Source organism: Pelobates fuscus, chromosome 3 (genome assembly GCF_036172605.1).
Source record: "Pelobates fuscus isolate aPelFus1 chromosome 3, aPelFus1.pri, whole genome shotgun sequence".
NCBI lineage: Eukaryota > Metazoa > Chordata > Amphibia > Anura > Pelobatidae > Pelobates > Pelobates fuscus.
In genome coordinates this window covers 77772841-77797427 of record NC_086319.1, presented here as the reverse complement: position 1 = coordinate 77797427, position 24587 = coordinate 77772841, and the positions used below count along the sequence as shown (strand labels likewise).

General features: G+C 41.4%; 1 protein-coding gene across 2 annotated transcripts in view; it reads left to right on the top strand.

Annotated features, from left to right (window-relative positions):
- The window catches only part of N4BP3 (NEDD4 binding protein 3), a 44680-nt gene extending 20778 nt beyond the window's left edge, over nt 1–23902 (top strand). For both annotated transcript variants that reach the window (XM_063447261.1, XM_063447262.1), the window contains exons 2-5: nt 16238–16678; nt 17918–18493; nt 21158–21415; nt 23059–23902. In XM_063447261.1, coding sequence (XP_063303331.1) covers nt 16265–16678; nt 17918–18493; nt 21158–21415; nt 23059–23580 — 1770 coding nt within the window. In that variant the 5' untranslated portion in view covers nt 16238–16264 and the 3' untranslated portion in view covers nt 23581–23902. The remainder of the gene's footprint in view (nt 1–16237; nt 16679–17917; nt 18494–21157; nt 21416–23058) is intronic.
- Nucleotides 23903–24587: the final 685 nt, after the last annotated feature.

Genomic DNA, 24587 nt, shown 5'->3' with positions numbered 1-24587 from the left:
TCCTTTCGGCCGTTTACACGCCGGACGCCTCTGATCCGCCTTCTTTTATGACGCGGCTCTAGTAGCCGACGTCATGACGATTAGCCGTTCCGACCTGTCAATCAGTCCTGAGCTCGAATCAGGACTCGTCGGGGGCGTGATCATCTATTTGGAACCAGGGTATATAATGAGGTTTTGTGTATTGGTTCATTGCCCTGTCGTGGTTCTAGCTAGTCTAGTCACTCAGCGCTCTTACCTCTATTTGACTCTTTGGTTCTGATCCGGCTTGTTTATTCTACTCTGCTTACCTCTGTCACCCTTTTGACCCCGGCTTGTCTCTCGTTTATCTGCTCTCTCGTTCCCTCGACCTCGGCTTGTCTCTAGACCATTCTTTGCTTACTCCTTACGTTAGTCCGGCCATTCTAAGGTCCGGTATACGTAACTTCTCCTGTTTGTACTCTGCGTGTTGGATCCCTGTCCTGATCCTGACAAATGTCAGCCAAGCAGGAAGATCAGGGGCAGAGCCAGCAGCAGCAGACTGAAATAAAGGTAAGATTTTACTGTATTGGGGGGCTCACGTTGGTGGCTAAATGGTGGTTTTAGCATTGCAGGGTCAGGAATATAAATGAAAAACTTTTTAAAATTGACCCCTCCACTGCATTGAGGATTCATGGTTGAGGGATTTACCCTAAAGATGCAGAAACCATAAAGACTCCCAAACCCCCGTTTCCCTTAAAATAGTTTGTTAGAGTAAACCACCAATTTTAATGAAAATTAAGGTAACATTTTAGTTGTGGGAGAAGATCAGACCCATACATCGGAATGAGAGGCTTGTAGCCCATGGATCAACGCAGCTAAGAGGAATAGGCCTTGACAGAGCCAGGAGGTAGGCATAGCAGCCACAGGAAGTTAGTGACAGCTAGCATGCTGGGTAGGGCGTAGCCATAAGGGGAGTATTTACACCAGCCATTATATGAAGTGGCCATTTTAACTGAACCTAAGCTTACCTGTCAGTTGTCCCTCCCTGTATTTGGTTAGGTTAGTTGATTTCCCGTTTGTTCACAGTGGCGGGGAATGGCCTGGTTAAATCGCAGGGTAGATGGAGGAGAAAGTGGGCATCCTGAGGTTTAGTGTGAATTGGGCAGTGTTGCTCGTGGTTGGTAGGTTCAAACCCGTCGGTGGCTCCGAACCTGGGGGTGTGGTGGTGTCTTGGTACACCCTACACTGGAACTGGTGGGTAGCGGTGTCTTGGTACACCCCTACAATGGATATGGTAGGTAGCGGTGTCTTGGTATACCCCTACAATGGATTTGGTGAGTAGCTGTGTCTTGGTACACTCCTACAATGGATACAGGGCCGGACTGGGGATACAAAGCAGCCCTGGAAAAAAATCGATGCCTGCCCCATAAGTAACTACGCCATGTATTGTCACATGTAATACGTATGGCTATGTGTTGCCACCCGAGATGATTGAGTAATTTATATATATATTATTTGTGTATATTACTCAATCATCTGGGGTGGCAAGATATGCATACATATACATATATGCCTTACATATTATTGGTGTGTGTGTGTGTGTATGTATATATATGTATGTATGTATGTATGTATGTATGTATGTATGTATGTATATATATATATATATATATATATATATAGAGAGAGAGAGATATATCTCTAATATGGTGGGGATGGGGGACTGTGAGGTGGGTGGGGGGACTATGAGGTGGGTAGGTGTCCTGTGAGTGGGTGGGGGGGCTGTATAGTGAGTAGGGGGCTGTATAGTGGGTATTGGGGCTGTGAGGTGGGAAGGGGGCTGTATAGTGGGTAGGGGGCTGTGAGGTGAGTACGGGGCAGTATAGTGGGTAGGGGGGCTGTGATGTGGGTAGGGGGGCTGTGAGGTGGGTAGGGGGGCTGTATAGTGGGTAGGGGGCCTGTATAGTCGGGAGGGCTGTGGTATGGGTAGGGGGGCTGTATAGTGGGTAGGGGGCCTGTATAGTCGTGAGGGCTGTGGTATGGGTAGGGGGGCTGTATAGTGGGTAGGGGGGCTGTGATGTGGGTAGGGGGCTGTGAGGTGGTTAGGGGGGCTGTATAGTGGGTAGGGGGCCTGTATAGTCGGGAGGGCTGTGGTATGGGTAGGGGGGCTGTATAGTGGGTAGGGGGCCTGTATAGTCGTGAGGGCTGTGGTATGGGTAGGGGGGCTGTATAGTGGGTAGGGGGCCTGTATAGTCGGGAGGGCTGTGGTATGGGTAGGGGGGCTGTATAGTGGGTAGGGGGGCTGTGGTATGGGTAGGGGGCTGTATAGTGGGTAGGGGGGCAGTATAGTGGGTAGGGGGGCAGTATAGTGGGTAGAGGGCAGTATAGTGGGTAGGGGGCTGTGAGGTGGTTAGGGGGGCTGTATAGTGGGTAGGGGGCCTGTATAGTCGGGAGGGCTGTGGTATGGGTAGGGGGGCTGTATAGTGGTTAGGGGGGCTGTATAGTGGGTAGGGGGCCTGTATAGTCGGGAGGGCTGTGGTATGGGTAGGGGGGCTGTATAGTGGGTAGGGGGGCTGTGGTATGGGTAGGGGGGCAGTATAGTGGGTAGGGGGGCAGTATAGTGGGTAGAGGGCAGTATAGTGGGTAGGGGGCTGTGAGGTGGTTAGGGGGCTGTATAGTGGGTAGGGGGCCTGTATAGTCGGGAGGGCTGTGGTATGGGTAGGGGGGCTGTATAGTGGTTAGGGGGGCTGTATAGTGGGTAGGGGGCCTGTATAGTGGGTAGGGGGCCTGTATAGTCGGGAGGGCTGTGGTATGGGTAGGGGGGCTGTGGTATGGGTAGGGGGGCTGTGGTATGGGTAGGGGGGCTGTGGTATGGGTAGGGGGGCTGTGGTATGGGTAGAGGGGCTGTATAGTGGGTAGGGGGGCAGTATAGTGGGTAGGGGGGCAATATAGTGGGTAGGGGGGCAATATAGTGAGTAGGGGGGCTGTTTAGTATGTGGGTGGGCTGTATAGAATGTGGGGGGGCTGTATAGTGGGTAAGGGGCTGTAAAACGGAAAATACCTTTAGTTTCCGGTTGGTCTGGTGGGCAGCGTTCCAGCACCGTGTGTGGGGGCGGAGCTTGTGGGCGGGAGGCAGAGCTTCTGTTTGGGGGCGGGGCATGCGGCCGAAATGATTGGAGACTGTGCAGGGAGACTGACAGGTCTCCCTGCAGCTGCTGGCAGCCACACCAGCCCCCAGCTCCTCCCTCCCCTCGGACTGACAGGCTGGCACAGTCCGACGGGAGGATTTATTATAATAATCATTAGGGCTGTCAGCCCGGCCCCAGCTTAATGCGGCCCACCGGGAAATTTCCCGGTATCCCGGTGGGCCAGTCCGGCCCTGAATGGATATGGTGGGTAGCGGTGTCTTGGGACACCCCTACAATCGATATGGAGGGTAGCGGTGTCTCGGTACACCCCTACAATTTAACCTGGTGGAAATGTGGTCATATTGGGCGGCCAGTTTCTGTATTAACATGTTATTCAGATTGTTATCTATTGTTATTATTGTGGGGTCATTGCTAGGGGTATGTTATGTATATGGGGGGATGTTAACTTTAATAAGATTTGTTGGCAATGACCCCATTTGTTATTCCTTAATTATTTTATTAATAATTTAATAAAGCTGTGGACTAATTATTTCCAAAAGTATAACCTGTGTCCGTGTTTTAATGGGGGTTTGGGTAAGGTTAGCGCATATGCCGGCAAATCCGACTGTGCGTCTGTCAAGTGATTGGTGGAGCCTCTTCCTGATCTGTACAGGGTGTGTCTTCTGTTGCAGCTTACCGGTGCAAGCACAGCAGCTTCACAAATACTAAAGGAATCCTATTGTGTGTCTGTCTGTCTGTGTGTTTTACAAATAGTTTGATTGTGCCAGGCATTTTCAGGCTAAAATGGAGAGATTTCCCACTCAACTAGACATGATTATAGAAACGCAGGACGCAAAGATTAGTTGTTTAAATGCATTAATGCTATATTCAGATATCTGCTCCCTGCTGTATTCCTGGCCCTATAGCTCCCTCTGCCTACCCCCTCACTCGTCCTTCCTTCCCCCTCCCCCCCCACCTTACCCCAGCGCCGATGTCCCTCTGTGTTTAGTCGTGGCTCTTCCTCCTCCAACATCCCGCAATGAGCGGGTACTAATGCGCATGCATTAGTCCTCACCATAGGAAAGCATGTAATCATTTCTTTCCTATAGGGAAAAATCCAACGCTGGATGTCCTCATGCAGAGCGTGAGGACGTCCAGTCTCATTTACCAGTCGGTTAAGAAGCAGGAGTCACCTCTAGTCGCTGTCTAATAGACAGCCACTGTAGGCAGACTTAGTGCTGCAATGTAAGCATTGCAGTTTCTCTGCAGTTTAACATCGCAGTACTAAGTGCAATAGGGACACTGCACCCAGGCCGCTTCAATGAGCTGAAAAATGCCACCATCACTAAGCTGCAAAAGTTGGCCACAGGAAACGCACTCACTCCTAACGGCCACAGGTGCTCTGGAACAGGACCAGCAATCCCAATACGATAAGGCAATAAGAAAGATTCACAGGCACTCCAAACGTGAAAGCCGCAGGCAGATTTATTGTAACAAAATGAACAGCAACGTTTCGACCTAACAGGAGGTCTTTGTCAAAATGCTGTTCATTTTGTTACAATAAATCTGCCTGCTGCTTTCACATTTGGAGTGCCTGTGAATCTTTCTTATTACCATCACTAAGCTGGCTAAAATACAGAATTGCACAGTGTCTTACCAAATACAAGTACTGTGATGTATTGCAGTACTGCTGCATTTTGGCATCTTTTCAATTTTACTTAAAACGTATATATAAACTGTTCCGCTCCAGTTCCTCACTTTTCATAGCCTTATGCAGAAGTATAAATTTGGCAACCGTAAAAGGTCATGGGATTCTTTTCAAATATTCATCAGTAATCTTTAACATTTTATGCTATCTCGTCTTAGTATTTTTATTTAATTTACTAAACCAGGAATTGTGGAAACTGAAAAGAGACCGGTCAGGAATGATTAAACTGTCCCATTTTCCTTGTCAAATCACCACAATTCCCTGTTTAATAAACCCTCCTATAAAAGGAAATAGCAAATCTGTATATAAAGTAGCATGTTTGTTAGTAACATTTAACCCCTCTTGCAGACTTTGAAACTCTGCCACCAATAAACTTGATTTTGAAAACTTTACTTTTTTAGCTAGTTTAACAAGTTGTAAGGAGTGTCTTATTCAAACAGCCTCACCTGCTTCCTCCTTTAATCCTCCCGTTTGTTTAACAAGTTTAGATTCCTCTTGTCTTTTTGTCTATCTGTCTTACCAACACCCATCTGTCCCAAATGTTGCTAGAGGTCTGGGAACTTCAGGGAAACCTATTTAACCCCTTAAGGACACATGACATGTGTGACATGTCATGATTCCCTTTTATTCCAGAAGTGTAGGAAATAAAAGCCTTCCATTGCTGGTCAATCACATCTCTCTGTTGTCGGATGGGACGATTGTCTAACAGAAGGAAGGCCTTATCATGTCAGCCAAGCGTTTGCAATGCTACAGCAGATTTTGGACTACAATAAAATCAATCATCCGCAACCACAATCACATTTGAAAGGTTAAAACGAGCAAAAAAATAAATAAAATCCATCTTTTGTTTGTTTTGTTCCCATTAATTTTGCGCCACATAACACTATTGCGGCACATTAATTCCCCCCTATGGACTATGATTCGTACTCAAGTGAAACGAAAGTCAACCCCCGATGTCTAGTTAAATCCTCCATTTTGCTCAAACCTGAAAATTGAATTGGTGTAGAGTTATTAGTACAAAGAATTTTATATTTTCTTGGATCTGTAGCAGTATGTCTTTGGCAATGGATCGGAGTGTAATGAGAATCTAGTCCTGTATACTCGGTGGCAGATGCTGTGATGGGTTTAAAGGCATATTTGGTGATATGTGCTTCTTGGAAAGCCACCATGCACATACGGAAGGCTGAGAAACCTCCTGTAGAGCGTGAATTAATTATTGTTCCGAGAGGCATGCAAAGAATTTGTTCCCCCAACTCTAAGCAGGGCCTGTTATTGTGAGAATGACAATTGAGCCTGCACATTCCAGCCACAAGTAGCCCTGACCCCGTAGCTTACACATTGTATGTGTGTACTGTTTGTTTTATTAATTAAACACAATCATATCTGTAAAGGAATGTGCGATAAGCCAGCTTTACTGTGGGAAGAAACAATTCAGGTACTCAGATAATAAGACAGGTGCACTTAACCCCTTCAAGTATGTGTTCTAGTTAAAATGGCCCCTTAAACGTTTGACATATAATAAAAGCATTGTAATTTCTAGGCTCACATTCTTTACCTGTCAACGTGTAAAATAAACAGAGCCTGGGTGCTTTGAAAATTTGAAGCAGTGGTAATACTTTCAAGTATATAAATCATCTTTAAAATTAAATAATAATAATCTAGTGATAAATATTTAGGGTTATTAATTAAACTGTGAATTGTTCGGAATTCAAAGTGAAATTGAAACTAATGGCAAAATATAAAAAATGAAAGGGTAGCTGACGTCCCTCCCACAAATCCACTTTTTCAGCTATTTTGACCTAAAGTTTAAGATTTTGTTTAAATTCCTGACAATTCATACTTTAATAAATAATTGTGACGGTTTAAGGAAATTCAATTCTATCAGGGCGTTAGAAAGTATCTGACCTCAAAATCTGACCTTTGTATATTTGATAGAACTCCCTATGATATGTACGTTATGCCGAGAGATTTTTTTAATTTTTTTTTTTTTTTTTAGAGGAGGCAAAGGTTTAAAAAAAAATTTCAGGATGTATTACTTTACAGAAAGGGTAGTGGATGCATGAAACAGCCTTCCCGCCGAAGTGGTAGAGGTTAACACCGTGAGGGAGTTTACGCATGCGTGGGACACGCATAAGGCTATCCTAGACTTAAGATGAAGCCAGGGACTAATGAAAGTATTTAGAAAATTGGGCAGAAAAGATGGACCAAACGGTTCTTATCTGCCATCACATTCTATGTTAACCAAATGGATAGCAAATTGGCAGCTCTAAGCCTTATGGTTTTGGCATCATTGGTAAAATGTATCAAAATGTTGCGAAACATGTCTTTTTGGAAGAGTTAAAAATGTGCTATTAAAGTGTTTTACAAACAGGTTGAAAAGGGTGTCCCCTTTCTTTTTTTGTTCTGGAAGATTTTCAGTTATGTCCCACTAACTAATAAAATACTGTGCAAATTTCCAGCCTTGCATTCTACATTAATATAAACCTGATGTGGGAGAACACCAAAGAATAGAATATATATATATATATATATATATGGCAGAAATATGAATAAATGGAATACACTATACAAAAAAGGAACTCAAATGAAAAAGAAAAGAAAAACCTGAAAAGTGCCATAAGTAATAAATAGTGGAAAAGACTGTTCCGAACTCTTTATTCAAACAAGAAAATGCACACAAAAAAGTGGAGATTATTCAGTGACACTTTGATTAATGGACTCCCATGTTCCATTCTGTCTCTTTCTAGGATATGTCTTCATTCATATTCACACTCAAGCATAAGCAATACACACTGCCCATTCATAGCTGGGATGGAGCTGCAATCTCAGAACATTACGGATGCAAGCAGTGCATCTCTCCCAGCTGAATAGTACAATGTGTGGTCGCACATCACAATAGCCTTGAGTGCTTCGTTTTGTACCATCTTCATGGCCACAGCAGCTTATTCTAGTAATTACGTTGTAAGTAGGCACATGGGTGCAGTTCCTCTGCGTTTTCCATTCTCATGCGGCTCATCAAAAATGGGGATCTTCACAATTCCTCGATCAGTTTTATCAAATCCAGAGAAATCATCATGAAACAAGCATGTATTACTGACCCTATAGTGTTAAAACCGCCATCTAGCCTCCCTGAACCCCATTCCTCCTTCCCCCCCCCCCCACCTAAATATAGCAAAATCTTGCATTTATTTTACTCTGCCTGTGATCTGACTGCCTGACTGATATCATCAGAAGTGGTGTTCTGAGCCAGCCAATCCAATGGTTTCCTAAATCAAAGCATTGTGAATGAGATCAGGGGCAGAGCCAGCACAAGTCAAACACAGCCCTAGCCAATCAGCATCTCCTCATAGCGATACATTGAATCAATTCATCTCCATGAGGAAAGTTCAGTGTATCCATGCAGAGGGTGGAGACACTAAATGGCTTTGCTGCACAGTGCCCAGGAAGAACCTCTAGTAGCCATCTAAGGAGTGGCCATTGAAGTTAAGTTATCACAAGGCTATAATGTAAACACTGCATTTTCTCTGAAAATACAGTGTTGACTGCAAAAAGCCTGAAGGGAATGATTTTATTAACCAGAACAAATACAATAAGCTGTAGTTGTTCAGGTGACTATAGTGTCCCTTTAAAGTGTCTCCAACACCCTTCTCCCAACAATTTAATAAATATAAAATTAAAACTTGAGAATGTGATCAAGATAAAAATCTTCATGAAACGCTCATTAAGACTGCATTAACATTTAAAGGAAATTCCAGTGCAGTCAAACGATGGCACACGGCAAAGTATGATCTGTTTTGTCTTGGGTAAATGCCTAGCGTGACAAAACGCAGAGTTTACCACAATCAAATTGTGTCACTTCCCACAGCTGTTGCTAGCGATGGCTGCAGGAATAAGGCATTGTATCACTTATTGTGAGATAACATTATGGAGGCTCCAATGGATGTGCAAAAGAGTACAGCATTGAGGTGAGCTCCTGGCTGATGAAGCTCCAGCAGCTGTAGATCGAAGATGGTGGTGCCGGGGGGACAGCATCAGGGAAGTATAACACACCTCTGCTTCAACCCGGGTCACCACACCCTAAGTGGTGATGACTCTATCGGGTCCTTGTAAAATAGGCAAAGACTCCGCAAGGTGACAGAGCTACTTTGACCCCTTCAGCAATGCCAAATCCAGACAGGCTGCCCATGACAATGCTACCAAAAGCTGAAGTGATCATGGTGCTTGGAGTGTCCTTTAAATTTTCTACTTTAAGTCTCGGTGACGTTCAGCTTCTAATGGATTGGTGAGTAGGTCACTCTAGTGTGAAAATCCTTAAAGCATTGCACGTGATAAAGTGGAGTACAATGTGTATGTGTGCTCACACTCCTAGTGTAGTGCAAGGGTGTCTTTCACTCTGACTTTTTCTGTAGGTCAAGGGTGGACAAAAGGTTGGCCTTAACCACAGTAGAATTTCAAATTACATGCTGCTTTAGTCACCCATGCTGTTGTGCTCTCTGAACTCAAAAATGTATAGAAACACAAGGTTCTAAACACAAGACCAATAATGCCAAGTACAGCTATGCAATTCTCAAGTGCTACACAGTTATGATTGACTGATTTAGGGGATGTTTGTGCACTTTGAGATGTAGTACATGAAGTCATTATTCCTTCCTTTTTTGTTTACTCTGTAGCTTATCACCTTGCCTTTTATGTTGGGAATTACCAGTAGTGATTGATTCATTATACATTTCCCAGCCGTAAGCAGATAAATGCCGATATTTGTGAATGTTTAACCTGCTTTGCCAATAATCTTAGAGAATGACTTGAGGAACTCTGTGTTCACAAACGTGTGACCTGCATAGTCATTATCCTGTGTAAACAGAGTGACATCAATCAGGGCTCATGTCATTATTATTATTATTGCCATTTATATAGCGCCAACAGATTCCATAGTGCTTTACAATATTATGAGAGGGGGGATTTAACTATAAATAGGACTATTACAAGAAAACGTGCAGGGATAGGTTGAAGAGGACCCTGCTCAAACGACCTTACAGTCTATAGGAGGTTTATTCACTGAACAGGTAGTTGTGCTGCGTGATAATTGATTTAGAAAATTACATTAAAATATCAGACCTAGAGAAAGAAACTCTGGATTCAGGATTATCATATTTGCTTAATGAAGTGGAAGAGTAATTGACAAATGTATCACTTAAACCATGCAAAATGTAAGCTATAATGTTACTATTCCACTATCAACCTGCGATCAAGTCATTTTGTTTCTCAAAGAAAGAAACTAGCAACCTTTCTTATTTTAAGGAATTAAGAGGGATCACACGGGGCTATTAATAAAGGGCAATTTAAGGTACAGTTCTAAAAGTGGAACAGTCACCATGGAGACCAATAGGTTTACACAGATTGCTCCATATTTATAACCTCTATAAGGTCGGATGTGCAGTCAAGGACTGGGCGTGATGCTGTTGTCTATATGACTGTCTTCGGGTAGACAGACTGGTAGAAATTTTTTAACAACTGCTGCACTGGAGCAAATCAATAGAATGCCTCTGAAGTTTTATCACTCTGCCCTAAGAATAGTACCCGTTTCACTTTGATGCAGCTCCCCACTGCTCTTTTTAGCGGCACACAGGTTAGAATTTTGTAATACATGGTGGAGAATCTTCACATTTATTCTGATAACCTACTATTTCCAGGTCTGTTGATCTCGACTGTTTTGTTTCACTTTAGCTCTGGAAATTAAATGGGGATTTATATCCTCCTGATGCCTTCTGTAATCCTATGCGGATTATTGTAACTCTCTGTATTCCCAATCAGACCTAATCAGATGTTGTGGTTATTTCTTCTGAAGTTGCTTGTTCCCTCCCCCCCCCCCCCCCCTCTCCCCTCCCCCCCTTTCTTTCTTATTAATAAATTTCAGTTCTGTAGTTTTAAATTCCATGAAAATGATGTGAACATGGTGTCTGTTCAAGAACATGTGCTCACTTTCCTGTATTAAATCATGTGGGTGGAATTCATCTGCCTCTGATGCTTCTTTCTGTACTTTAACTTTTTTTTAATTTTTCATTTCAGGATGCAACTAAACCCTCAGAATGTTCTAATAAGCAGGAGTGATTTTAATGTACTTTGAGAGATGTGCTGTGCTTGCTTGTAACTCTGAATATGTGATGAATGCAATATGTCCAGTGCAATTCATCAGGCCAGACTGATGGCTGATAATAGCTCTTATAAGAACAACTATTTGGCAAACTCCCACCTATTTATCTCTGTTGCCAAGACTGGAGAGAAATTGATCTACATGTTATCTCACTATGAATTTTGAGTATCTGGACAGACAGAGACAAACTAGAAATACCAGCCACTTAATATTTGATCAGCAACATGAATAACTGCCAAAAAAAGTGCCAACCTTCCTGGCACTCAGTGGGTGTAGAGGGATGGGCTTGCGTTTTATTAAAGCTTCCTAGTTCGTGGTAGTATGTGACTTTCCATCACATCACCCTACCACCCCCTCCTGACCTCATAAAACAGGTACATATCTTCAAGCTTTACATAAGCAATACGTTCTGCTTCAGTTCATTTTAATTTAGTGTGCAGGCTCCCTGGCATACCTGCCAACTCTGATGGATCTTTAGGGACAGTCCCTAGTTAAGGCTTTCAGTTTGTGCTTGTGTTTGGGTTTTTTGTGATATCTATAAGAAATAGTTGGATGTTTGTTTGTTTTTTGTCTTGTTTTTGTTGTGTATCTCTTTCTTGTTGCTGCTGGTTCTGTGGTTTTCCCACAATATTTCCCAGAAATCATTTATTGGTTTTCAACTGGTATACTGAATAGGTTAATGTACGAGACAATGGAGTTGCTTCCATCAGTCTTCCCTTTACAATACTAAAGATTGCTAAATTTACAGCATGTCATACCTCCCAATTATTATTTTATTATTTATATACAGCGCCATAAGATTCCGTAGCGCTGTACAATGGGTGGACTAACAGACATGTAATTGTAACCAGACTTGTCCATAAGGACAAATATGGACACTGTTAGGTGTGTGAGCAGGGTGTGTGACCAGGAACAGAAGCAGTTTTGAGTCATTTAAAGTGGTTTACTAATAACTATTTATGCAACTAAAATGTAATATAGAACAAGAAAACAAAATCGTATTTACACAGACTAATTTCTATACATTGTAGTTTAAAGACACATTAGTGTGAATATCCTAGTGTGGAACTCTGAGACACCAACAATATGGAGGATAGAAAAGAAAGACTGATGGATCTGGGCTGAAAATAGGGACTGCCCCTCTAAAATAGGGACATTCGGGTGGTATGCTATTAGTCTCAGTGTGAACTTGAAGATCGTATAACTGTGAAATGCCTGTGAATGTAATGTATTTTAGCTTCATATTTGCAATGATTTTCGCTCATACAGTGTTTTGATAAAATTGTATTAGCGTAGTACATGAGTTAAAATTTCCACTCACCAATGGCTAGTGAGCTAGTGGAAATTCTGAGCACTGGCGTGTGTGTGTGCGTGAATGCTTATATGCTGCGTATATTATGTAAATGGCAACAGAGGAAGATTCTTCCAAACCGACAGAATATAATACATAGCTATGGGGTTTAATGTTGCACATAAACCAAATATAAATTTAGCAGCTTCACGATCTTGTCAGGATCACCGAGATGAAGCGAATACAGACATCATATTGCATTTTTCTGTGTTTCCACAGTCAAGCCTCCTCTGCATTAAAAGGAAGTTTACCGTAATTGATAAACTGGCGTACATCTGTGATTAAAACTGAAAGCATCCGAAAGAAGCAGACCAACATTAACTTGATGACTTCATTTCCTGGAATTTTCAATGAAGTGTACTTATTACCTCTCTGTTTAATGATTGACAGGGCACTCGCTGGACAGTCTAACTATCAGACTGTCCACAGTGCAATTCTTTCATCTTTTTACCTTTAAGTACTGATATTTCCTAGGAATACCTAAAGTAGCAATTCCAAACACCTTGCTCCGCACTCAGATCAGAGGCCCCATGTTGGTTTTACCATGAAAATATTTTGTTTACTTTATGTGCTACAGCATACTGTAGTGGTTATGGTAGCGGTTGTGCCCCCACTTATGCAAGTAGTCAAACTGTTTGTAAATGGTTTGACAACTTACCTGAGGTCCACGAGTCGCTGCTTACTTCCTCCACTGGGAGCAAGAAAGCTCTTTGGAACTAAACTCTGCTATGCAGGGGCTGCACCACCAGACTAACTTAATACAGAGAATGTTTGATCTTACTAGCACTCCTGGCTTTATAACCACAGCAACCTGTAGTGGTTATGGTGCTCATTTCAATTTGCTGTAATGGAGCGATTGAAGTAATTTAGAAAAATGTGTTTTTTTCAGTGGCTCTACTAAGCTTTTCAATTTAAAGAAAAAAACTGTAACCGTAGTGACAAAAGTGTCATAATTTGATCTGTCCAGACTGCACCAGTCATTGTGACCAGAGGCTTGGCAGACTGTATAAGCCTTGTATCTGCAAGATCTTTCCTGTCTGCTGTGTACAAGTCTGACTAAATCACATCAGCTCTCTGATATTAAAGGGAATCTCCAGTGCCAGGAAAACAATCCGTTTTCCTGGCACTGCAGGTTGCCTCTCCCTCCCACCCCCCAATCCCCGGTTACTAAAGGGGTGAAAACCCCTTCAGTCACTTACCTGAGGCAGCGACAATGTCCCTCGTCGCTGCCTCCTCCTCCGCGCCGCTCCTCCTACTGACTCCGTCGGCCGGTGGGCGAGACTGATCCCGCCCACCGGCCGGGGAGACCTAATGCGCATGCGTGGCAATGCCGTGCATGCGCATTAGCTGCTCCCCATAGGAAAACATTGAAAAAGATTTTCAATGCTTTCCTATGGGGAAATGAGCGACGCTGGAGGTCCTCACACAGCATGAGGACGTCAAGCGAAGCTCTAGCACAGATAATCTGTGCTATAATCCAGGAAGTTCCCTCTAGTGGCTGTCTAGTAGACAGCCACTAGAGGTGGAGTTAACCCTGCAAGGTAATTATTGCAGTTTATAGAAAACTGCAATAATTACACTTGCAGGGTTAAGGGTAGTGGGTGTTGGCACCCAGACCACTCCAATGGGCAGAAGTGGTCTGGGTGCCTGGAGTGTCCCTTTAACACCCTATGAGCCAGACAGATTGTAAAGATGCTGACATAAAGATCAATAGAAGTGCTAATTTAGCCTTCATTAAAGACTAACAGAAGACTTTGCGATTTAATCTTATTACAGTATTGAAGAATTCTAACCTTTCACTGGGGATATGCTATTACTAGTATTATCATTTTCTTTTTTTATTCACACAGCAAACTTTGTTTTTAGATAACAAATAAGACAATAATGTCACAATGTCATAATAAGTCACAACCGAATCGTTCCCTCTCTTTTTCTAAAAAAAATAAATAAATAAAATACATACAGCTCTATATTTCGCAAAAGATCAAATCTGCAGCATAAAGGAAATTAAATGTATGAGTGAATGGGTGTTTAATAAGCAACGCACAATAGATGTTTTCCAGTGGACTGGTGTTGCACATAAACACAGTACCTGTTTCATCTACTGTTATTTGAACTTTTTTTTTTTAACCAATCTGTTTCCTTAATATGGGGCACACGTTCATTAGGAGTGTGATGGGACGTGGCCAAATATTTTAGGTGATATCATGACCTGTTAATAATTACTTATTAACTATGAAAGTCGATTGAAGAAAAAAAGATATTTAAATTTGTGAAATACATTACGTATGATTTTCAGTCAGCCTAGTGCAGGCTAATCAACCCTGAAAATACAGTTCACAAAATTCTAGAAGAACCATCACTACATTAGGAGGTATACTAATGAAGTAAAGATGGATATTCGTATAACCAGGAACAGAGTATAAATAAAGTGTGTATGGTCCCACACGCTGCCTCTCCTTCCACCCCTGCCTGCGGGCCTGCAGGGTGCTGTCTGATACTGGAATAAAAACATCTGTTTCCGGCAACGTAACTCCGGTTACGTTCACATTTCTTCCTCTTAGGGCAAATTACTGAAACAGTTGTTAAAGAATGCCAAAACCTATGCTTATATCAGATGTGAAAGACAAATTTATAACGAGGACAATACTATGACTAAACAGAGAGTATGACAGTGTATGTACGCTGGCTCAGCAGATTGGCGGGACTGTGCAGCGATATTTTGAAAATGGTCAGGAATGCTTGTGCGTCACAACTTGACAAAACTAGTTATTCAATCAGATTAAAATAAAGCCTGAGCAGATGTTAGATGTGCGCTGATTAAATTTGGCAGTGTGTTTTACAGACAAGAAATGCGATGAGAACGTAGAGAGTGATATTAAAGGGTACCAGTTAGAACATTGGTGTTGGCCTAATTCCTATAGGCACACTCTACAATAAATTAAATTAAAAGCACAGCACATTAGGAGCAGAAACAATTGTTGGTAACTATTATTTGTTGAATTCTTACATTCACACAATTTAATGTGAAATTGCATATTGTTTTGGGAACTAGATTTTCGAATGCAGAGCTGAGGGACTCTGCAAATGTTTGAGCCTGTTTAAAGGAACACTAGGAATACAAACGTGCGTTCCATCTAAAGAAGCGCTAGGACACAATAGCATTAGGAACACCAATCTGTATTCCTAACGTTATGTTCTAGTGCATCTTTATATTCGGAGACCCTTTCCCCCTTTTCACCTGTAAAAATAAATAAATACATAAAAAAAAGTTTTTTAAGCATGTGCACAATCAAATCATTCCCTTAGGAAAGCATTAAATTCATGATGGCGTTTTTACTCTGTTGTTCCAGAGGAAGCGCCTCTAGTGGCTGTCTACAAGACTGCTACTAGAGGTGTTTGAACCCTGTAATCTAAACATTGCGGTTTCTACAAAACATTAATGTTTGACATTACAGGGTTAAAACTATAGGGCCATTGCACTGATAGCACACCATTGTCTGGATGCATTCAGTGGTCTTTCCAAGGTCTCTGTAAATTCTATCTAGCTTGACAGAGACTCACTAGGTCGAAACATTGCTATGTCTTCCATAGATGGATAAATAAGTAATTTTGCTTAAAAACTTTCCTCAATTTTTGTCGAATTTGCTTCATGTGGTTTTTTTTTTCTGCTCTGTAACGTGGCTTTATTTTTGAGGTTTTCACTCTTGCCCACACTCTTTTACCCATTATCTCTTAATTTAGTAAGCGTGATAAGATTATGGGAAGAGGAAAAACCCATTTTGTATTTTGGGAGTAGATTTAATATAGATTAAACTTGGTTCTATATTGTTGAAATGTCAAATGACTCTTGTATGTGACTGCTTGGTTTTATACAGTTATTACAGGACAGGTGGTCTGTCTATATATTAATCATGTTTTTGTTTTGTTTTGTTTTGCAGAGTTTCCAAGACGCCCGTTAATTCTTCATGGCAGCTGCACAGACATACAGTCTATCTTCTAACACTGGGAGCCACCCCGGATTCCAATCTTTCACCCCTGACTCGGTCTCTTATAAATGTGACATGGGCAGCGTGAGCAGCCTTATTGAGAAGCACGACTTGTCGCCTGATGATTTTAAGTTAGATTTTCGACCGATTCCAAATTCCCACGGCCCAGGAAACTTCCTGAAAAAAGGGCTGCAGCAGCGAGAGTTTCTGAGCTACCTGCATATTACTAAGAAGGATGGTAAAAGCTCAAAGAAGTTCCCCACAGGGCTGGGGTTCAGAAGGGAGCATAGTGTGGAGGGTGGGGAGAATGAATTCCCAGTCTTGTACCATAAAGATCGCAGAGGAACAGATTTTAGTAAGACCTCACTCCCCGAAAGAGGACACTTTGAAAAGGTCAGTACCTTTGTTTTAAAACCACAATGGTAAACCAGGTGCTCTGGTTTTTGCATTATAGTTTACAATAGTTTACAATACTATAGCACCAACATACTCTAACCCATTGCACAAGTGAAATTTCCATCAGCCTACTCTTATCATATTATTGATGGCAGTGTGTTCTTCAACACACACAAACGTGCGCATGCACACACACATTAAATGATCACATCCTATCCAGATTAGACTTTAATGATAACTAATTCACATAATACCTAACTTTTACAAAAAAATGAATACTCTAATGGTGGAACCTAGAGAAAGAAAGGATGTGACCACAAGTTCTTGGTGTCACCGTCATTCTTCTTAAATTCCTCCCATCTCCTTTCTGCAGGGAAGAGGAAAGAGTACGAAATAGAGGTCAATGGAGGATCTTTTAAAATCCTCTGCAGATCTTCCCATACATGCACAAGGATTACATTCTCAAGGAGCCAAAACTTGACAAAAGGTGGAGCTACCACTTTCAGGTTTTGTTTTACGGCTCTGGGAGTAAGGCTTTATTTTATTTTTGAGAGATGTGTGGAGGCTATTGCAGGATCCTCCATATACATCAGGGTTGTACTCCCATGCATGGGTGAGAGAACAGAATTGTCATGGACTCCTGGCGGATGAACCACCTGGAACTGAAAATGGAAGATGGTGGTGGGAGACAGTTTTGGGTAAGTATAATCCTCTTCTGCTGCAATCCCAGGCCACCGCACAAGGGGTGATTATAAGGGAGGGTTCTTTGCAAAATATGCAAAGAATCCAGAAGGTGACACAGAGCCACTTGAATTAGTGCAGCATCTTACATTTCACAGTAATATTGAACATAATTTTTCCTTTATTTATTTTTTTGGCTGTTGCTTTACAGAATTTGTTTTAGAAAATTGATTTCAGAGGTATTTGTTGTCTATCCATATATTTTATTTTTCTTTCTTTCTAAAACCTTACTGTATTGAAGTTTATTGAAGCAGTTGGAAACTGCTACAAACTATCTCTCGGGATGTTATTACACTGCTATTGTTCTGTAGATGTTTGAGGATGGTAAATAGCTCAAATTAAGATAGGGATATTATGTGGCAGAAAAACGTGGTACAGAAAATGTCTGAATCAGTGTTTTCTGACAAACAAAATCATTATTTAGTGCTGGATGTAAACCTCCTGCATCATTGAAAATTAAAATAAAAAGTTGACCTTTAAGTCTTTTCTTTGCAGTCTCGCTTTGGACCTTCTGCTTTAAAACCATCAAACGGGAAGAACTTCACATCTATGCAAAGCTTGTGTTCATCTGGTGGCCACAAATTATCCAAAAGCAATGGCAGTCTGAACACTCTTGGTAGTGTGAGCACCCCACCTCGCCATGGGCCTTTAAAGACAAACAACCACTATATAAATTACCATGAAAAAGAACACGAGGAAGAGGAGCATGATACCCTGTCTGACTCAAGACAAAACTCCATTAACAGCTTTAACACATACAGCCCTGCATTCACCGTAGCTAGAGGCCAGATAAGTGCTTCAATGGGGCACATCAACCACATAGGAGGATCCTTGGACAGAGCTTCGCGAGTGGCTAGAGATATGACATCTGGTGAGAAGACCACGCTGTCATGCAAGAGCATGGCCACTCTAAGCAGACTACAGTGTTCAGGAGAGCCCCCACCACCCTACGAGTATTCTCTGTCTGTTGAGGATGTAACTCGGCAACTGGAGGAGAAACTACATGAGAAAGGAGTAGAATTGAGGCAACTGAGGAGAAACCCAAGTGACAATGATGACCCCTTTGCCCAGGTGAGTGCACACGTAGATCTATGATCCCATCCCCCCCTTTCCCTCTTCCCCATTTGTCTTAGAAATAGCTAGTGTTTTTACTTACTTTTTCCAGCTGCAAGACTCACCTCTCTGCCTCCTGAGATGTCATTGAGGAGGCGTCTCTTCCTCCATCTGTGGTCCAATGTTGCTCATAGACCGCAATGGGGACCTAATGCGCATGTGTGATGAACGCCTCATGCATCTAATGCTTCTCATAGGAATTCAGTGCTTTCCTATGAGCTGCTGCATCATTTGACTGAATTTTACTTGGTCAGTGTAGCAAAAGCACTTCTAGAGGTTTGTTTTAAAAATTGTAATTTCTACAAACCTACCATATTTTACATTGCAGGATTAAAATGACAGGACCACTACATAGAGATTAAGTGGTCCTTAGGCATGTAGTGATCCATTAAAATAACCAATATGGATACACTACAGTATTTTAGTATATTTGTAAGCATACACTCTCTGCCCCTATGTGCAAACTGGAAAAAAAACATTTATTTGATCTTTTTCTGTGTTTGGGATTAATAAACATGCCATTTGACTTACTTTGATCTCTTCCACACAAAGCAATATATAACAGTGTGTTAGGGTTTATTTCACAGTTTGAAAACATGATGGAGAAGATAACCTGTTTTGGGGTTTGTTTGTTTATTTAAAGGAGTCTAAAGGTAAATTACAATTTGCATCACTACTGAGGTAATCTTGATGTCTGTGCAGTATTTCACATTAAAACTATGCCAGAACACCTACCTCACGTAGTGCTACTTCTAGACTCTGTTATGACCCCCTCAACAGATTCCAGCCATAACTAGTTCTACAGTTAAATTAAGCTGTAGTCACAAAAAAGACAATCCATCAAACGAGGTAGACGCAGTACTCACCAGTGACTGTGGAACCTTTGTACTTCAGATCTCCTAGAAGCTGTTATAGTGACAACTAGTGATGTCCCGAACAGTTCACCAGGAACCGTTCGCCGGCGAACATAGCGAACACGCGCGATGTTCGGTCCGCCCCCTATTCGTCATCATTGAGTAAACTTTGACCCTGTACCTCACAGTCAGCAGACACATTCCAGCCAATCAGCAGCAGACCCTCCCTCCCAGACCTTCCCACCTCCATGACGAAAAGGGGGCTGACCGAACATCGCGCGTGTTCGCGACCGCGAACACGATATGTTCGCCGGCGAACGGTTCCTGGCGAACTGTTCGGGACATCACTAGTGACAACTTCAAATGAAAATGTTTTACGTTTATACAAATTTATAAAAATGTTCTACTATACTACCGCAAATAAGTATTGTTATATCATTAAAGTAATATTCAAAGCACCATGACAATTAAAGCTTACTGTAATGGTTATGGTGTAAGGAAGCTACTATGGCTGTGGTTCGTCCAATTTTTGTCAAATAACTTTTAGTGGTTTAACAAAAATAAAACTGATGTACCAACGCCGTCTGTACCATATTGCGCTTACCTAATTCAGCATCACCAGATTTGCATAAAATCCATAACATTGGAGGGGGGGCTAATATTTTTTTTAAGACCTTCAAGGCTTTTATGATATGGTTGAGGAGCTGTGCTTTAGTGTAAGAGGGAGGGGAGAATCCTGCCTGCATATTTGGGAACGATAGATGTATTGAGACATTTCTGGCGTCTAGGCCCCAGGACCTGCTGGAGCTTATAACAGACTCTTTAGAATCTAATATAAGGTATCTCTGGTCTTAGGGGCTATAAAAGATTTATGGGTGACTTCTAATGGCTTAGTTCATTATTTTTCTTCTAAAGTAATAAACATCTGGGATTGCAAAGATTGGATAAATGCTGGGAGCAAATTGTGACAACACTTAGCAGGCATTGCATCCTACGGCCAAAGGTACTCAAATTCCATGAGCTGTCTGGATAGGTTATGGAGCAGAGTGATAGAGTAACTGTAAATTTAGTAATTTATCCATACGGTAGCTATGCCTACAGGTTTGTTTTTGTTTTACCTGGCTTCAGACAAAGTATTTATATAGATGTTCTGCCTGTTCATATACTGCTACTTTTTGCTTGCATGCATTATTATACTTGCTCAGTCTTTGATTTACGATGACCTGGAGCCGGTAGGACCTGGTGTGTTGTGTAAATGGATAAGGCAGAAGGTTTTTTTTGTGTGTGTGTGTGTGTTTGTTCTCCCCCCATTGTTTCTCTGTAGCAGGCTTGTCCAACCTGCGGCATCAGAATAATGGGAGTTGTAGTTCAGCAACATCTGGGGGGCCGCAGGTTAAATGTTTTTTTTCTATAAGATGGGCTAAACTGATTAAAATATATAATCTACTTCTAAAATGTTTGACCCACATTCTCAAATTAGACCTGTGATTCTGCTTGACACCCAGCTTCAGTTTGTATGTATCTCCTTATTGCCCTAGCACATTATAGGTTTCTTGTTTCATATCATTTTTCTGTTTCAGCATAGTTCATAGTCATCTTGTGGGTGTATGCCATTTTATTTTTCCCTCTTGCAGTGATCAATACCCATTTAGCTATTATTGACACAGACCATTGACTGAAAATATCTTGCCATCTTTCTGCTGAATGTGTACACGCCGTTCGGACAGGCATTGTGTTTCTCCTGGCTCACCTTCTTCACTCCCAACAGGTGTTTGAGGACAAGCGACGGCTTTGGATGGAGGAGCTGGATGAATTGAAGCAGATGTACATGTCTAAGTTGCATCAGATCTCCCAGCAGGCCCTGCGCAGCCAGCGAGCACTACAGTTGCAGCTGTACAAAGTCCAACAGGAGAAGAAACGTCTTCAAGAGGAGCTGAATTCACTGAGAGGGGAGTGCGAGGACCTGCGACAAAAACAGTCGCAACCAGAAAATCTCAGCCCTAAGCTGGAGGAATCCAAGTGGGAGGTATGCATCTCTAGGACATATTAAAATACAAGGGATCGAGTTAGAAGTGTGTACATGCATAGCTAATCTAATATAGGCAGGAAGGATCTCGCATTTTAAATGTCTCTTCATTTAGAGAATCGCATGGAGGTTTTTGTTTTTAAATACATTATTAAAGGGGCACTTCAGGCATCTGAGTAAGCAAACTGCTATAAGGTACAGGAGTATGTTGCCTGGATTTATTTGTATGAAGGGGAGTTACAAAGTATTCATTGATACAATACATTCGAAAATTCTACCACTGAGGAATGGGATTGGTTGATCTATCCCTGCTTCCAAGCACCATTGCAAAAATGTATGTCAAATGGTACACTGCTCCCATCTTCTTGAACAAAGTTGCTAAGACCTGCAACAATTTGCGAGAATCACTGCAGCAGTAAGACTGTGTCTCTATTCTCCCACACGTCAGAGGAGGAGGTTATACCGCTGACTGTATTAATATTTGCTTGCAGATCCAGCACAGAGGCTTCTCAATGAGAAGTTTCTGTTTGGTGTTTTCCCCAGCCCAAACTGAAATTGTGTCTGGAGAAAAATGGGAGGGCTGGCAAAGGCTACAGACAGCAGGTGTGCAGCTTTTGCAAGCTGTTTTTTTGTTTGTTTGTTTTTTCCATATAACCGCACCAAAAAAAAAAAAAAAAAACATGTAGGAACAAAATACATGCATCTTATCTTTGGAAATATATCTATGAAATTGTTAAAAAAAAAAAAAAAAAAAAAAGATCACTTTTAAAGGTACACTTTTGCATATTTTTTTTTTTTTAAATTCTTTATTTTTTGTCATATTTTATAACATTTTCAGTGTCATTGGGGTGGGGGTACAGAAAAGAACAAGGGAATAAAATTATTATTGCAGAGGTCAGAAAGCTTATTTACCATTGTGATGACTTTTGCATATTTTTTATTCATATATTTTGCATTACATTTAGGGTTTGTGTGCAGGGGTTGTTTTATACGTTGTTGTTTTTTCTTAGATTAATCTTTAATTTAATCTTTTTTTTTTTTTTTCTTTTGTGTGTAGTAAATTGATCTTGGAGTGAGCAATGTAAATCTATATTTAGGTGTAAAAAAAACCCCATCTATTTTAAAGTGTATTCTATCAAATTGTGTCCCAGAATGGATGTGATAAAGGAAAAATGTGTGAGTTTAGGATTGTACAGTTTAGAGTAATATGCCAAAATGCTCTCTGCGTATGTTATGGTACAAGGAGGTCCTCTATTCCGGTCACCTTGGACCTACTTGCTTATAACAGTGTTGATTTGCAAAATATTATTAGTGTCAGCCCACCCACTCACTGAGAGAAATCCTAGGATGAAGTCAATGCTTCCTCTCTGCCAGTCCAAGTGTGTCTATGGCTGGCCCATGCTGTACAAATCCTCGCATATGTTCCTGCACTGTAAGATGGTAGCATCTGGATTTAGTCCTGTACTTTCTTATCTGAAGTTATGGGGAAAAGCAGAAATTGCCCAAATCTGCATTTCTGACATGGATAGCAAATGCCCCCTGAAAATAAAATTTCACAATGTTTTTAATAATGGATTGTGTAAACTCCTAAAATCCATGTGTTGTATATACCTGTTGCTAAGCCCTGTTTTTTTCTTCTGCAGATCTCTCAGAAAGCTGGTGAGATTTCTCTCCTCAAGCAACAACTCCGAGATTCTCAAGCAGAAATTAGCCAAAAGCTAGGGGAAGTTTTCTCCTTGAAAAATCAGCTTAGAGATGCAAAGGACTTTGCGAAAGAGAAAGAGAGGGAGACTGCGGAGCTCACCGCTAGAGTCCGTGCTTTAGAGACGCAAGGTACCAATCTGTGCTCTGAATCGGGCGATGCAAGGCCCTTAAACTCGAAAGACAACACTGAGGATGTAGAAAGGCTGAAGGCGGAATTGATGTTGGAGAGGCGTCAGAATGAATCACAAATCCTGAACTTTGAGACTGAGAAAAAAGTTTGGAAGGCGGAAAAGGACAAAGTACTGAGGTACCAAAAGGAGATACAGGCTAGTTACCTTGAAATGTATCGTCGCAATCAGGCCCTTGAGAAGCAGGTTCAAGAGATGAAGCCAATTCTAGAACAGTCACAGAGCACACCTTCAATCTGGATGGATGCTATTGAATCTTTTGAGACGACTTGAAGTCGAAGGCATTTTACACAAGCTGCTTTTAAAACTGAGCAAATATTGCCATTTGGGCACTGGACTTGGGTTTGCGACGTAAGAGCCCCATGGGGATAGTCTTAACTGTCTGATCATCTCACAAAGAAAACCACTAGGTTCCAATGACAAGATCTCTGTGATGCAGGGCAGGCAACATACATCAACATAAACATGTGATCACCGAGGTCACGTAGAAATAACTGTTTTTTTAACTCCTATTGTAATGAAGAATAGACTTGATATAGCAAGAAAGCCATTTTTTTTTTTTTTTACTGTAAAATCTAGATGAGTTTTCTCCATCTCATTATAAGCAATGTGTTCCTTACAATTGTACATTCGACCAAATATATTGTGATAAAAACTTGTACAACTAACATCCCAATGTAAAGATGGAAATGCCGTTTGGTGTCACATAAGTATGCAGATTAAAAAGCGGCCCATTTTAAAATTTCACTGCGCCAACCATTGTAAGGAAGGAATATGTTTTTCATGAGAGTTTTCTTTCAGTCCAGTGGTTTATTTTTTTCCCAGCACTTTTTTGCACCACTATATCTTTTGTAAGTTTGCACCAAAATTGTTAGTGATCCGCAGACAAACCTATTGATATAGGAGCTTTTTGATAAGTCACTCTTCCAACTTCTACATAATGGGTAGAAAAGTAGGCATAAAAAAATAAACTATTGTGCAATGTATCCCAGGTTAATTGTCTTTTCTATTTTGGATTAGTAACAGATTGTGCAAGCTCATTCTATCCCGGTCAACCTATTGCTTTTCATTGTATCTCTGAGACCTTCTTGTATCTGAATAATCCTGTTCTATTCCACATTTAATCTCAGGGGTTACTGGGTTATACCCATATATATATATATATATGTGACTAAACTGGCTCATCTAGTGCTTACAGTATTTATTATATCTTCAACAAAGGCTGCACAAAATAATGGCGACAGAAGTAATGTTACCGAACTTTATTTTGGAAAAAGATG